Source organism: Fringilla coelebs (genome assembly GCF_963513975.1).
Source record: "Fringilla coelebs genome assembly, chromosome: 6".
Lineage (NCBI taxonomy): Eukaryota > Metazoa > Chordata > Aves > Passeriformes > Fringillidae > Fringilla > Fringilla coelebs.
This window is the reverse complement of record NC_140034.1, coordinates 36,435,598-36,451,667: the sequence shown is the minus strand read 5'-3', so window position 1 is coordinate 36,451,667 and position 16,070 is coordinate 36,435,598. Positions and strand designations below refer to the sequence as shown.

Below are 16,070 nucleotides of genomic sequence, written 5' to 3'. Positions count from 1 at the left end.
CTGAACAAGCAAGGAGACATTGCTTATTTAGTAAAGGACTGCACATTGAAAGTAAGCTCAGCCAAAAAAAATTGCTGCTAGTAAGACAGCAGTGCTTTTGGAAACTTTGGTTCTTTCACAGGTGCTCCACTTGTAAAGGAACCTGGCCTGAGAGTTTTACATTTGCTGAACAAGCAATGGATTTTTTTTTGTTTGCTTTGAGAGCTGAATATGTATATTTTTACAGCAGCATAAAAAATCTGCTTCATTAAGGGAACAGGTTCAAGTCATCAGATACAACCTCATCATGGTGATCTCAATAATCTCTTCCTTTGTTACAGTTCATCATAGCTCAGATTGAAGCTGGTGTGCTCTGAAACACCTCTAAGCACATCCCACCCTTGCATGAAATGAAAGTATTCTTGCATCTAGGGTTTAAAACAAATCAGCCTTGTTCTGTTCTCTACTGCATCCTCACTGACTGCAAAGATCAGGCTCTGAATATTTAGAGATGACTTAGTGTATAAGCAGGGGTAACAATATTTTGTTATCAAATTAGGTTAATCACTTGGTTTGTGAACAAATTTGGCATTTATGAACTGGAGGGGTCATTAACGGAAGCAGAGAATGTAATTCTTTTTGTGGAGTAGAGTGGTAATTCTGTGAAAAATACACACTGACTGGTGCTATGAGCTTGTGTTTTTTGAACTGTTTGCCATAATAGCTAAAGGTTGTGTTGGCTTCACCTGCATTTTTGCCGTGACAATATTTGTTTTTTTTGGTGCACATTTAACCGGTTGAACTTAAAGGTCCCTTCCAACCCAAGCCATTTAATGATTCTTTAATTTTATAATTACATGCAGTTGCATTATAATTCTGCAGTTGCTAACTGAGTCCTTAACCCAATGAAGAGGCTTTTAGTTATCAATGAAGTAGAGCAACAGTACATTTTTCTTTAAATAGTTTATCGAGTCTCTACTCTACATGCATAAAAATTCTGTTCTCAAATAACCTCTAAAGGCTGATTAAATTAAGAAACACGATAGTAACAAGTAGTGTTTTTCCTATGATTTTTACTTTCTTTCAATCATTGTTTTGTTTACAGACCAGCAGTGGCTTATAAATGAGAACAAACGTCTGGCTGCTCTTCAGCAACAGCAGAGGGAGTTTGCAGTGCAAACAGAGCCTACGCTGTGCGCAGGGGCTGAGGTGCAGAGCAGCTCTGGGCTGGAAACCTGCCTGTCCCTGCTACAGCAGAACAAGAAGAGACTGGTGCAGCTGGAGCTCTTGCAAAGGTGCTCCTTGAAGAAGGCAGAAAGAAACATAAGGAGGAAGAAGGTCAAGTTCCGGCTGGAAAGGATAGTCAAGAAGCAGAAGCTGTTGGAAGCCAAGCAAAACCTGGAGCAGCTGGAAGCTAGCTGCTGGCTCAGTGAAGAGTGTGTGAAACAATCCCAAGCCCCAAGTGATAATATTGCTGTACAGTCCTCTTTGGATCACCACTTGCAAAAGAGGCAGAAATTGTTGGGTTCGAGTTCCTTGCAGCGCAGGCATTTGTTCTGTGACTCGTACCCGCCCCAGGTACCCAGGTAAGCTAACATCTGCCAAATCCTCTCCACTTTCAAAAGTAATGTAAATTCAAGGTATTTTCAGTGCCTTTCAATGTATTGAAGAAAATCCCCAAATCTGCAATATCAGCCCACTTTATTGTACATCAAGCTGGAGCTGTTTGTCCATTTCCTTTGGGTTTGTACAGTGCATTCCCTACTCATCTGTCTGACATGGACTTTATCACTATTTTCTCAAGCCTTTTTGCACTTTTTACCTCTTTGAGAAGGCTTTTGAGAAGTGGCTTAGCTGTGTTTGTTGCCTTGTTCAAACTGTTGGTAAATACTAACTTCTGCACAATTTTATCTTGATTATCATCAAACCCTTCTTCAGAATATTGGTATCTGTGGGGTGATTATGGAAAGGACTGTTATATTGGTCAGCCTTTCTCACGCTAAATAAACATCACCATGCAAAGCTACAATGTTGGGATGCTACAGTGTCCATCACAGCATGGTCCTTAGCTACCTCCACAGCAGGAAATAGCTAAACTCTGCTAAGTGGATTTCTGTGACTTGGAGCTATCTTTTATTTTTAATTAACATTTACAGCTACTTGAGCCTACAGAGATTCAATATGAAGCTATACCTCGTAGCATTGAGCTATTTCTTTGTGTGCAGGGCATATCTGGAAAGCAGATAGCAAGGGGATTTTATAATTAGTCACAGAATTTTATGTCTTGATTCCCTGCTAGAATTGAATTTTGAGAGGTGTTAAGATTGTTGCTTCATGAATTGTTATTCTTATTTGCAAGATGTTACTGTGGTGAAAATATCCCTATATTATTCAAGTAAGGATTGGACTTTATTTCTTCTTTATTTCCACAGCTCTTTTTCGAAGAGGGAGTCTGTGTCCAAGTTATCTACCTCACCAAATATCGATCAATACTGTAAAGGTAGTACAAGAGAGAGGTTGTCACCTGTAGAATATCTTTACAGAAGTGATAAAGACATTTCTGGGAGTGATGACCTTAACGATGAAAAGGGGATCTCCTTTTCAGTCCAGAGGCAGCTAACTGAAAAACAAAAAACATCTTCAACTGAAAATAAAAAAGGAGGAGAGAAGTACTCTAATGATTCAGCTATCATGGCTTATGTCAATAAAAATTATGAAAAAATGGAAAAGTTGGATGACAGTCCAGGGCAAGATGGATCTCAAAACCAAACCTCTAAAGGTTCCTCTCCTGATCTTTTTAAGGAGAAAGATGAGCCTAAAACCTTTATTACAGGGAGAAGAATGACAAAATCAAAGGTGCTAGGAGATTTAAGTCAGCCTGCCAGCAGCAATGTAGCACAAAATAAAGCTCAGGTATCCAATAAAAAGATTAGAATGGATATCAATGGAAAAGGCCATAGGTCTTCTCCAGAAAACTTTCCTAAACACATTAAGGAAACAGTGTATGGAAACCCACCATCAATGCATCTAAACCAAACAGTCAAGAACTGGAGGAGAGAGGCAAACTCAGCCTTGCCAAGTCATGAGAAATCATCAGTGGAAGCGAAAGAATTTCTGATGGCAGCGACATCAGTAGGAAATCTCACTAAGATGAACTCACAGACACCACTCTGTTATGTTGAAAAAAAGTGGCACAGTGCTGAGATGCTAAGTGCTGGAGTGCCCAAGACAGCCACAGATACGCTGGGGAACTGGCAAGAGGATGATGAAAATGAGATTTCTGATACTGACAGTTCCTATTCTGTAGATTCGCTCTCCTGTGCTTATGCAAAAGCTTTCCCAGAGAAACTGAAACTGGAAGATTTTGACAGAAATAAATGTCTTGCCAACCCAGAGGATTCTGAGAGCGATGACAGTCAAATGTCACAGGACTCTCTGATAGAAAAGGAAAATAAAGCCAAAAAGCAAAATACAAGCCAATTTCACAAGTTAAAGGCCCATCATGAGCCAGCTAAGCTTTACAAAAGCAGAACCGAGAACCATATTTCATCTTTGGTGACATCATATGCATCCCGTAGGAGACTGGGAAAGGCTGAAAGAAGCTTTTCTCTGGATAGCTTAGCTGATGGAGAAGAGATGCCAGCAGAAGATCTGGTAGAAGAATCCAAATCTGACTCATCTGATGAAATGCCAGCAGAGATTTTCTGGAAGTTACAAACTCCTAAATTACCAGCCATACAGATTGAGGAAAACCATGAGTCCAAGACCTGCAACAGAGGTCCAGAAGGGACAAGTTATGATCTGAGGCTGAGCAGTTCCTTTTATTTGAACACCAATACGCAGGCTGCTTCCAGTAATGCTTGCAAGCAGTTGCTGAAGGGAACAAAAGTCTCCTTTGTAGAGCAAGAAAGGTCTCCTGAAAGAGGACGGTATTATGCAAGTGGAAATCCTTTGCTTGCTAATGATACCTGGTCTTCCTGTGGCTCAAAGGTTGACATCAGCAGCCCCAGAATAACAGCATCTTCTTCCCATGAAAACTTGGAATTTCAAGATGCTCATCTGTGCTCTTCAAGCAAACCAGAACTTTGGCTAAAGAAAGATGATCTAAAGCAGTCAGCTGCTGAGGTTTCTTTTGTTTCTGGCTCTAAGCAGATTCACAGCATTACTCACAGTCCACATCATGTAATCCAAATAAACTCAGTTTTCTCCTCTGACACGTTGGAAGTACCTTTACCTGAAACAACAACTGCAAGCAGGACTTCTGAGAGCAGATCATTTAATAAGATTTTAAAGGGATGGACAAACTCTAATGAAAATTCTTCCTTGGAACCTCCAAATGTCAAATCCTCGTTTGCTAGCTCAGTAGGACCAAGTTCCTCTTTTGTTCCTACTTCAGCAGAGCACGATTATTATGAACATCCAAGGTCACACTGTCCTGAACAAGAACAACTGGGTGAATTGTCTACTTACAGGTCTGCTACTGAATGTGCACAAACATTCAGCTGTTTGGAAAGCACCTCCACTGCAGACTGCTTGTCACTGGTATCTAAGGAAGAGGAGAATTCTGTCACCACAACTCACCCAGAGTTGCCAAAAGATCACACTCTGAAAAAAACACCTTTTATCTCTGTGTTGCCTGTGCAAATTGTGGAGCAGAGGAATGGCTGTGTAGACACAGATTTAGAAGATGACTTACTCCAAACTTTTTCAAAAGATGAGCTTGACAATGACTACAATAACTTGATGACAGAGTCAGGTGTGGCAGATTCAGGCAGTGGAAATGCACCTGTCAGTGAACCTGCTGCTGTGTGTTCTATAGGACTTGCTCATAATCTGACCTCAACACAGACATCTGCAGTAAAACACATGCAATTTGGAAACTGTGGGCAGCTTTTTCCAGCACAAAAAATACCCACATGTTGTGATGAAGGTTTCTTCCTCAGTGACTTAACAAACAAGAGCTGCTCTCTAGTGAGCAGTTACAAGCTCCAGATGCTGGCTGGACAAGGAGCAGAGTCAGCTGATGCAGAAGAACCCCCCAGGTCTGGGGAGAGTAATCTGGAAACAATGCAAGAAACAGATCATGAGCAAATACCTGCAGGAGTAACAGCAGAGACAGACTTTTCCTCCCAGAAGACAACATATCAATGTCACCCTTTAGTTGTTGCTGCCAGCACAAGTTATGACCAGTCTGCAACACCAATAGAGGTGTCTCAAAAAGAGAGAACCTGTATGGAAATAAGCACAGATAGCTTGGCAGACATTGTGCCAGAAGTGCCATTGTTCAGAGATCATGATGAATACATATCAAAGGAGGAAGACTTGTCTTCACTAAATCATTATGAATTCAAACACAAACCTGATTCAAAGGATTATTCCCCTGAATGTGCTCTAGCAGACAGTCAGGCGAGTTGCTCATCCCAGCAAATTTCAGAAAATTCTACATTATGCACTGATAACATAAGAGAAGAAAGCAGTGAAAGCAAAGAACACAATGTATTGAATTCTCAGGCTGTAGTTCAGAAAGAATTTTCATCCAAATACGAAAACCTAGTGGTAAACGAAGGAAGTTATTTCCTACTGAATGTAAATGGGAAAAACACCAAATCCTTTCCTGCTGCTATTTGTGAGAATACAAATTATTTTCTCCCAGAATCTAATTCAAGCCTATTTTACAAAGTTTCAACAAAAGCTAATCTTTTTCAAAGTGCATGTGAGACTGAAAATTATGATAAACTATTGGAACAGGTCACACTAGTGAAAGGAGATTGTGATGCTACATCTAATCTTACTGTGGAAGTCAGTGTCACAAAAATTTGTTCTGATGGACATTCTGTACATTCTGGCTGCCTCTGCCCAACATGTTCTTCAAAGTCAACAGGACAGAAAAACACTGCACACAAGACAACTGACATTCCTGCAGAATTTGATGCCTCTGTTCCATTGGAAACAGAAACACAGAACAAATCTTTACCTGAATCTAGAGGAGAGGAAGAAGCATTTTTTGAAAGTGATTGCCCAGTGGACTTTCATGCTGAATACAATGCAAATTCAGAGTTGGGAAGGGTATTTGAATGCAACACAAATGCATCAGCTGCCATTTCTCAAGAGGAGAGTTCCTGTAGAAATAAAGAATCCAGATTTTTCAGAGACAAAGAAACAGATACAGAAGAAGCCATGGCTCCTTATCAGAATACAGGGACAGACACAGGTGAGGAAATAACAAAATCAATCAATAAGGTGAGCAACTTAGAAAAAAGTGCATTGGAAATTAAATCCAGACACACTGAAAGTTTACCTGACAGACCAGTAGCCCAAGTCCAAAGTGTACCTGAAGACAGTAAGAGGGATTTCAAAGACACTGGTCTAACTCAGAATCCAAAGAAACATGCTGATATCACAGCTTGTGAAGTTCACTGTGAGTTTAACACAAACCTGTGCCTGACACATGAAGAGGTGCACAAAGCTGAACTGCAGGAAGCCAGCACAGGGTCAGAACATACTCAGGAATCAAAAGCTTTTGTGCATTCTGGCAGCCAACACAAAACAAGCAGCTTTTGCCAAAAAGAAATAAGTGAGAAAATAGAAATAGGTATTGATTCAACAGAGCTTTCTGTTGCTCCCAAAACCACTCCTTCATCTTTGTGTTCCCACACAACAGATATTATTCAGAATACTTTGGGATTCCTTGATACTTGCAAAGGGCCTTTACAGATGAATGGAACAACAGAGAATGTAGCTGAAACAGTACTAATCCCAAGGAGGCAAGGAAATATTTCAGCAAAACTTGAAAATGAAGGACAAATAAATACTAGCAATATAATTGAGCATTGTGTACCAAACTGTTTGCACCAGGAAGACAAGGTTAATGAATGTGAAGTGACTGGGAGCGAAGAACAAATTACCATGACAAACAGTGAGGAGCTGGTTACTGTGAGGCAAAAAGACTTATGCACAGATGAAAATTTTTACTTTAATGAACAGTCTCCAGCTCTGTATCAAATGTATTGTGACAGAGGTGACAAGGAAGAAATTTTAGATCAGTTTAAGATCCCTGAAAGGTACCTGATGGCTTCTGAAATAGAATCAAATATACTGTTAGAGGATAATTCAAGATACCAAGACTCCACTCAGATGAGTGAGGATGATGATTCTGTGGACTCTGCTACAGAGATGGGAAATGTAGCCAATGCATGTGAATATTCAGTTGAAGATAGTGCTGATATTGACCAATACAGAACAGAACAAAAATTTACCAGTCCTGACAGACATACGTGTATGAGTTTCTCTGTGCAATCTCCTGAGCATGGCACTTCAGAAAACTTGAATGTAGGTTTTGTTAGAAAAAGTTTTGACATTTGTGAACTGGATCAAGTAGGCTCCAGAGCTGAGGAAGAGACAGTGCAATTGATGAAGCTAGTAGAAATGGCCAAAGCAGGCAGACAAAAGCAGATATATGTAGAAAACACGGAGGAGGTGGAACTGATCTTTTTACAAAACCTGGATGAACTCTTCCCTGGAAACAAAGGCAGCTACCAAATGGCACATGATGACAGCAGATTAAATGAAATATTAAGAGAAAGCCAGTGGGTGTCTACCAGTTTTTCTGGAAATAATGAAGACATTAGCAAGCAACAAAATCCACCAGCATCACAGAAGTGTACAGAAAAAAACCAAGAACTTCAAGACTCCCCATGCCAGTCTGTAAATCATCCCTCATGTCTTGGAGGATGTGATGATTCCCATCTTGTTCAAGATGTTCCCACTGCACTGAGAGGATGTACAAAACCATCTAACAGCAGTCTGGGAACTGGAGCTGTTCTACCTTACTATGAAACATTAATGGAGAGTGAGACTGGTGTTGGTACATCTGTCACAGCCAACAAAATGGGAGAAGACAAACATCTTCCAGCTAAAACACCGAGTAAGAGTGCAGCTCTTCTGCAAACCAGGACCATGCAGCAGAGGCAGGAGGAAGAGTCCTTTGTATTTAAAAATGGTCCTGATTATGACATATCTGCACAACCTGTCAATGAGAACAGCTCTTTCACTCCCTACAGTGCAGGTGGTCTTGAGTCTGGAACTGTTGTACTTCAGCAAAGGGCCAAAGGAAGCTCGTTTTTCTTGGAAAAATTAGATTCTTCTGAAGAGATCTTACAGGATATTAATAATGCTGATGAAGAACACAGCATGGATTTAATGGTTAATGAATTATTAAAAGACTGTCTTAATTCCATAGAAGACACAGCTCAGGAGGTAAAGGATGCCATTGTGCCAGATTCACTAGTGTTGGATACTTCAAATCTGCTGTCTTCCTCAGAGAAAGAAGTGATGGAAGGTATAGGGGTGGGAAAACCCCACTCTTTACTAGAAAGCTCTACCCAAAAAATATTTCAGAATATTGATACAACTCAGAAAGTACCTCGCTTGGGGGGTACATCACTGCCTGATGAGAAGACATTTTTAAGTGCAAGCCATCTGACAGCAGGCAGTAAATGTGAAAATGCCAAGTTTCCTGGTGCAGCTGGTTATCAGCATGAGTCCACAGAAAACCAGGAACAGCCTTCTGAAGAGGGCTGTGTAGACCAGTCAGGTAATGCTGTTTCTGAGAAGACTTCAGCCCTTTCAGAAGGCCTGAAAAAGTCTCCAAAGGAGCATCCACATTATAGTAAAGACTTTCTAAATTATAATAGGGACTTGGGCACTTCTGAATGTTCTCCTGGTCTTCTGAATTGTCCAGCAACATTTGCAGATAGTTTAATTGTCAGCAGTGGAGACAAAGGTAAAAATGATACTGTTCTCCCTGAAGAAACAAAGTGCTTTGAAAGTGAATCAACAGATTTGAGTGTATCTGTAACTCTTCCTTGTGTTTCTCAAAAAGGAGATGAAAAGGAAAATAATTCCGTGGTTGCAGAGACCACATATGCTCAGAGTAACAAACTCCCCGAAAAAGTTGTGGAAACAGAGCAAAAGGAGAAAATTGTTCAAGGTTATTTGCAGAACTGTGGTGACAGAAAAGCAGATAAAATTCATGATTTCTCAGAACACTGCAGTAACACTAATAGTGTGACTGTACCAGAATCGGGGCTGCTCGCTTTCCAGAGCCAAGGACAGACTGGCCACAATGAATCAAAGTCTCTGCCATCACACCCTGCACAAGACACTCCACCTGAGACACCATTTCAAAGCTCCAAGAACTTCAGTGCTTTTAACACATCTTCTTCACCTGGGGACTCAAAATCTCTAGTATTTAATCAGCTTGAGGACTCACTTCAGGACAGCTGTTCGACTGAGAAAGTGTCCTGCAATTCTGCAGATGTGTGCTCTGTAAAAGAAGGAGATTTTCCCCAATCATTAGCAAGAGTCAATTACCCTGTCTTAACAGCATTTTCAGAATTTCCTTCAACTGCAGATATAGGCCATGGTGAAACTAGCACATACAATACTTCACATTCAAATGTATTGAAACAGTCTCCATTTGCTGTTTTGCAAGTACAAGACACTCAGTCTGATAAAGCTGTGGTATTTGATGAGCCAATGTGTGCTTCAGGAAGTATTTTACTTTCTCTTGCAAAACAAAACAGGCATTTTCCAGTCTCAGACATAGACTGTACTTCATATGAAAATTCTGCCATAGATGGGGAACCTGCATGCAGAAGTAATAGTAAAAAGCCTGACAGTGATGCAGAAATTGATCAGCATCATTGGGATAAAGTTCCACCCCAAGAAACTTGCAACAAACACATAGAGAAAATACCAAATGATAATGCTCTTTTACTATCATCATTACCGTTTTGGGACACCAGAAGGGCAATTCTTATTAAAGAGGGACAAATGAGAAATGCACAAAACAGAAGTAAGGAAGAACTGCATTCAAATATTGAAGCTGAACATTTTGCAGTAAAGACAGAGCAGAGAAAAACGTTAAGTAGAGAACCTGTTGAAAAGCAAACTAATGTATCTTCAAATTCTCCAAATGAATTAATAGTCTCACAAGTTACAATGCTGGAAAATCTATATCCAAGAGATGTTCAAGTGGATCCTGAATACACCTGCAATTCATTTGGTCAAGCATATCCCACGTACAGAAGCCCTGATCCCAGGCAACCATATCACACTGTCTTGGGTTTTGAAAGAAACCCTGCAGATCTGCAAGATAACTCTCAGTATGTGCCTGCAGGTGAACAGATAGAACAGGTGCCAGGTAGAACGAATGCAGATGGTAGAAAAGAGATTTTACTTTGCAAAAATAATATCTGTTCAAGCATTGATAGCGCTGCTGCTGCTGAGGCAAACACTTGTTCAACAATGGGAGACACTACAATGAGGAATAATACCCTGAAATCAGAAAGACTCAATTCTGTAAAAAATAATGAAACAACCTCCATGAAGTTTTTGTCAGAAAACCATGATTTAACTCCTCAAGAATCCAAACTGGTGCAATTCAGGAGCAAAAGATCATATTCTACCACACGGAGTACAAAGGGCTGCAAACAAAGTGAAACAAGACCTTATTTACGAAGTCACAGAGTATCAGCTCCAGCTATTGCTGTTTTCTCTGACACAGAATGTACTTTGGAAGCTTCATCTAAGGTAGATCCTTTGTTCTATTCTGCATCTAAATCACTGCAAGATTTGAATATGAGTGTAGAGCCTCCATCACCAACTGAAGATGATCTTTATGGAATTGAAAGATTTTCAAAGCAGGAATCAAAGAACTTATTACAAGTCAAACCTAAACCAAGATTTCAGCAAAAAATGGCACAAACTAAAAAGCTTGCAAACTGTGATTCCAAAAACTTACAAAATTTAGCAGCAAGAAGCCAAAGCAGCCAGTCTTTGAAAGATGGTACTAGTCAATCTCCATCATCCTTACTGCCCACAGCTCGCAGTTCTGTATGTGCAGAAGCCAAGGTCCATTCAAAGAGCAATTCTGTAGCTCAGTGTAGTGAAGGGGTGGGAGAAGAAGCTGGATACCAGCCAGAAACGGATTTATTTTTGCAAGATAATAAAGGTGCAATGCATTTTAGATCAAGTGATATCAACCCATACATTCACCCATGGCAACAAGATGGAGCCTGCAAGATTGGCTGGAAACAGTATGCTTTTGGAAGTGCAAGCGATGTCTCTTGCAATCAATTTCCCTTGAATATGGAAAATCGTAAAGTTATGAGATGCTCCAGTGTAGACAATGGATTGAACTCTCAAAATTCTCCTTTTTGTTCTCATCTAAGTTCGTATGCTACAGCAAAAGTTTTGTCAAGCACTTTGAGTAGCATTGAATGTCTTCAGGAATGGGACAGTGTCAGACAAGACTTGCAGTCAGCATACTCGAGTGACAGTACCAAACAGTACAGCAACATCTCCAGTGAAACATTGGAGACTCACTCAGAAAACAACACTGCTGAACTTGAGAATCCTCCCACACAACCTGGTAACTCCTCAATGCAGGTTGATGAAATTGTACTGTTGTATCCTTCAGAGTCTGAAAAGCCTTCCAAAAAACCACCAGGGATTACATGTGAGCAAGGAACACAAACAGCAACTGCAGGAAGGTATAAAAGGCAGAGAAGACATCAGAGAAGCTATACAGATGTTTCTGCAAAACAGGAGGAAGCAAACAGAGATTTATTCCAGCAACCTTCTTCTTGGGCAAGCATGCAAAACCTGTCCATGCATCTGTCACAGCTTCTTCAGAACACTTCTCAGCTGCTGGGAAACCTTTCCCAACAGAGCATTATAGACAGCGAGCAGAATGCCAAAATCAACCAAAAAAGAACTGAAGGTGCTATAAAGGCTCTTAGATCAGATAGCTGTACTCAGACTACAGCAGATGTAGGCACTCAGACTGAGATCTTGGAAAAACCTCAAAGCAAAAATGAAGAAAAACAAGTGGAGGCAAAAATGGAAAAGGAATTGAGGGCAGCTCAGGCAGTAAATGTTGATTGGAAAGAAATTGGTGCAGATCCAGTAGGAGAGATTCCCAAAAGGAAAGAGGAAACACCCACTCTTGAAGCAAGAGCACAAGAACAAAGAGGGATGAAAAGCCTGGGCAGTTCTGACTTCCATGACAGTCTTGACAGCATTTTGGAAGACTCCTTTATGCATCTGCCTTGTTTATCCAAAACTTCCACCCCTATCTTACATTTTCAAAAAACATCACTAAATGCACAGCAGAACGTTGCTTTTGCTAGCACTAGAGTTTCACCTCTCACACCATCTTTGCCAAGTTCAGGGCAAGATGGTTCTTCATGCACTGTAGTTAGCAGCCCTACTAATAGCACCTCTCAATCCCCAACGTCTTACACTCAGGATAAAAGAAGTGTCAGTGAAACAGAGACTCCAGCCGAAAGAAAATTTTGGTACAAAAATACCCTGCTAGTCGACAGGGCCTCTTCCCCTATCCTTACTCTTAGCGCCAGTCCCAGCAGCCAGAGTGCTTTCAGCAAGTCTGTCTGCCCTGCTAAGGATCCTCTTGGATGCTCCAGTGTTGCCTCAAGTCCCCTTCACACCAAGAGGAAGCTGAGGGCAGGTCCGCAGTTCAGCATGCAGCATCGTGTGGACAACTTTTCACAGACAGAAACAGACAGCGAATCAAGCACCTCCAGAGAACACAAGAGCATAAGAAAGAAACCTGGAACTTTCTCAGATAAAAAAGCAGCCAGAGACATTTTAGGGCAGGATGGCTCAAAGGACGTGGAACAGCAGCACAGGCTGAGGGTTGACACCCACACCACCATTTGTGCAGAGCGGCTGTATCGCTCCAGCAGCATGCTGGAGGTGTCCGGCCACAGCGAAGTTGTTAGGGGGGATGTCAGAGACCAGGGTTCAGTGGCACATTCCCTTCGTTGTACGTATGTCACAAGGGCTGGAAGAGCTTCTTCAGGCGGCATCGGGCACGAAAAGTACTCTGGGAATTCTGATCCTGCTTTGATTCATAACTACCCTTCTCCAAACGCTGACTTACTTTTTAATCAAAAAATGAGTGCCGCTTGTTCAAGCAAGACAAATGCTGGCACATCCTCAGAACCTCTGGTAGAAGCCTCTTCTGTACAATTTCGTGATTTCTTCTGGAGGAATGAGGACAGCTGCCCTGCCCCCCTCTCTGATGTGAGCGACGTGCAGACGTCCTTCCGAGACGACAGTACGGATTCTGTCACCGGCAGCGAATGTGACACCGAAATCCCCCTCAGCAAGAACCCTGCCTTTGCAAAGCCCTACAGGCCTCGGAGCTACAGCCTCCGTGACTTACCCATACACAATAAATTCAGCAACTGGTGCGGCGTTAAGAGCAGCCCTCCTCCTTTGCTCCTCGGCTTGAGCGGCAGCGTGACCGATTTAAGGGGCCAGGCAGACAAGAAGCCCAGGAGCACACAGCCAACAGAAGGGGAAGGGAATTACCCCTCTGGTGACAGCAGGAGCAGAGAGATCAAGAGGCTGCAGAGAGAGCGTGCCCAGATCATGTCTAGCATTCAGCTGGATCTGCATCAGCATCCGCTCACGGTGGAACTGACGGAAGCAAAGCTCAATTATGGCATTGGGGAAACAGATGCCCTGCTGAGGGTCCTTCAGAGAGGAGCTGCAGAGGAGCCAGGAGCAATTCCAGTGAAGCAGCAACTTTATGAAAGGTAAATTACTTTATGTAGTGTTGTTTTGAGTATTTTTAATACACTTCATGCGGCTTAAATAGCATTTAGTAATGAGCCAATCGCTTAGTCCCACTGAATGTGAAGAGATACACTAGCAGGCCTATTTTAAAAACCATTAAGCAATGCATTTAGGACAAAATTTTGGGGTTACTCCAAGAAAACAGGGAAAGTGATTTGGTGTAACTCAAATCTAGTGTTACTTCACTCTTAAAATTTCTAGCAGCCACAAGAGTTATCATGTGTACCTGGTGATGTAGGAATATATTTAATTGATTTATTGCAATGTAAAAATAATTGATACATCCTATTTATGGAAATATCCCATTCATGCTTCTGTGAATAAATGCTGTATGAATAAACAAAAATAATTTTTAACCCCCCATAAATATACAAAATAAATTTTTAATAAAACAAGATACTTGATTCTTGTGATGGTAAAACTGAGTTTGGGAAAATGTTACAACAAAAATTTTGAAGCAGCTATATCAGCCTCCATCCATAATTTTCCTCTCAGCAGTTACCAGCAGTAATCACAACCCTCTCTTACATTTCCTGCTGTCAGAAAAGCAGTGGCATTTTAGAATTTCTACATCATCTCTCATCATGTAGACAAAGATTTATTAGATAGCATTAGATTCCTATAAAAATTTTACATTAAAAATCTACCTAATATTTTAGTGCTTAAAAAATCAGAAAATTTAACTTTGCAGGGATGCATTTTGTCACTCTACTCACGTTTCCCTAACAGACACATGAGAACTATTGAAACTCTGAGGAAGGAAAGAGTAAAAAGGCTACAAAGATACCAAAGAAGCCGAAGCCTGAGTCCCCAGAAGCATTTGAGTCTGTCCCAGACTCTGGATGCAAGTCAGAGGGATCCAGATCTCCCCAGCAGACGCCGAGAATATCTGCAACAGCTGAGAAGAGATGTGGTGGAAAACACCAGGTAGGGCATTGGAAACCTCTCTTTAGTCCTGATGCTCATGAACAGCACTCACAATGGGTGCACATTGATGGTTCTTGCTGACAGCTGAGACTTCAGGGGCAGAATTCTTCTCAGCATGGGGGCATTCACCTTTGGGATAGAAAATGCTTTCAGGAAAAAAATACATGCCTGATTTTAGAAAACATTCATTAAAATCTTGGGTATAGTTTTATTTCAGTCCATAACAGGTGTCTAATTTATTATATGTGTATGATGGATGGGGACAGCCAAGTATTCTCTCTGGACTGATTAGAGACCAATCTTGCTGTGATTTAGGAATGGTATTCTCCAGTTTAGTACTCCTGCTAAAATCAGTGCTGCTTCCCCTTCCCCTCCAGCTGGAGGTAGGAAAGGTAAAGATCATGGGTTGAGATAAGAACAATTTGCTGGAAACAGCAACGAGATAAGAAAAAGAGCAGTAACAGCAACAGCATTAATAACAAAAGGTGTGTGAGAAGAAATTATTCAAACTGAAAGCCCCTTGACAGTAGACAATATGGGATGGCTCCCTCGGCCACATCTCAGCTGGGAGGAACCCCTTCTGCCAGAAGAGAGCCTTTCCCCCAGCACAGCAATGATGGGAGGCAGTACAGAACGACCTCTGTGTCCTGGCCATGCCTCCTCCCAGCAAAATTAGCCCTGTCCTGGCAGGAACCAGAACGCTCCTTCATTAACTTAAAAGCCACAGAGTTCAGTTTCATTTTAAATATCAGAAAAGCTCAGCAGCACTTCACTATTTAGAATTTCAGTTTCTCGTTCCCCACCATATTCCCTAAATGTTTTGCTTCCTTTGTGGTCAGGAGACAGTTATTTTCCCAACACAAAAATCTTGTATGTGATTTGCCAAAGCCAAAACCTTATCTCGTATGAAGACCTGATTTAAAAACCACTGTAGTAATCTCAGTAGTAATTGGGCTTGCAATCTGAGTAATTTTCCAAGGCTTATGTCTACTTAGCCTTTAGTGAGCAAAGAAAAGCTTTTTGGAGGCTGATGTGGTGGGGTTTAATTGCTTTTCTGGCCAGTTTTCCTGTTCTAAATTGAAATATGATTTACTCATGGTATTTCAAGTAATTATGTGTTTTCCCCTTACTTGTCCATCCTTACAGAGTTCAAGAACCAAAAAGAAGAAGCATTCAGCACCCTTCAGACATTGAACTGCTGCTCCGAGACTATCAGAGGGCACGAGAGGAAACCAAAACTGAAATTGCAAGAGCTAGGGACAAACTTAGGGAGAGAGCAGAGCAAGAAAAAAAACGGATACGGGAACAAATATTTTCCCAGTTACAGAAGGTAAGCATCATATTGAAAGTATACAGAGTCTTGAAGTTCTCAGGATTTTGTATGTAATTTTTACTTGGTCTTCTAGCATCGAGTAGTTGCACTGGTAAAGTAAAATCTTCAGTCTTCAACAACTGTATTTGACCAGCAAGTTAAGTCAGGGGCTTGAGGAGTAGAC

General features: G+C 41.2%; 1 protein-coding gene across 1 annotated transcript in view; it reads left to right on the top strand.

Annotated features, from left to right (window-relative positions):
* STARD9 (StAR related lipid transfer domain containing 9) overlaps window positions 1-16,070 on the top strand; it is a gene marked incomplete at its 5' end in the record, with an annotated part of 95,024 nt that overhangs the window by 71,562 nt on the left and 7,392 nt on the right. Inside the window, 4 exons of the mRNA XM_084208681.1 lie at window positions 1,085-1,565; window positions 2,412-13,607; window positions 14,377-14,574; window positions 15,721-15,904. Coding sequence (XP_084064807.1) covers window positions 1,085-1,565; window positions 2,412-13,607; window positions 14,377-14,574; window positions 15,721-15,904 — 12,059 coding nt within the window. The remainder of the gene's footprint in view (window positions 1-1,084; window positions 1,566-2,411; window positions 13,608-14,376; window positions 14,575-15,720; window positions 15,905-16,070) is intronic.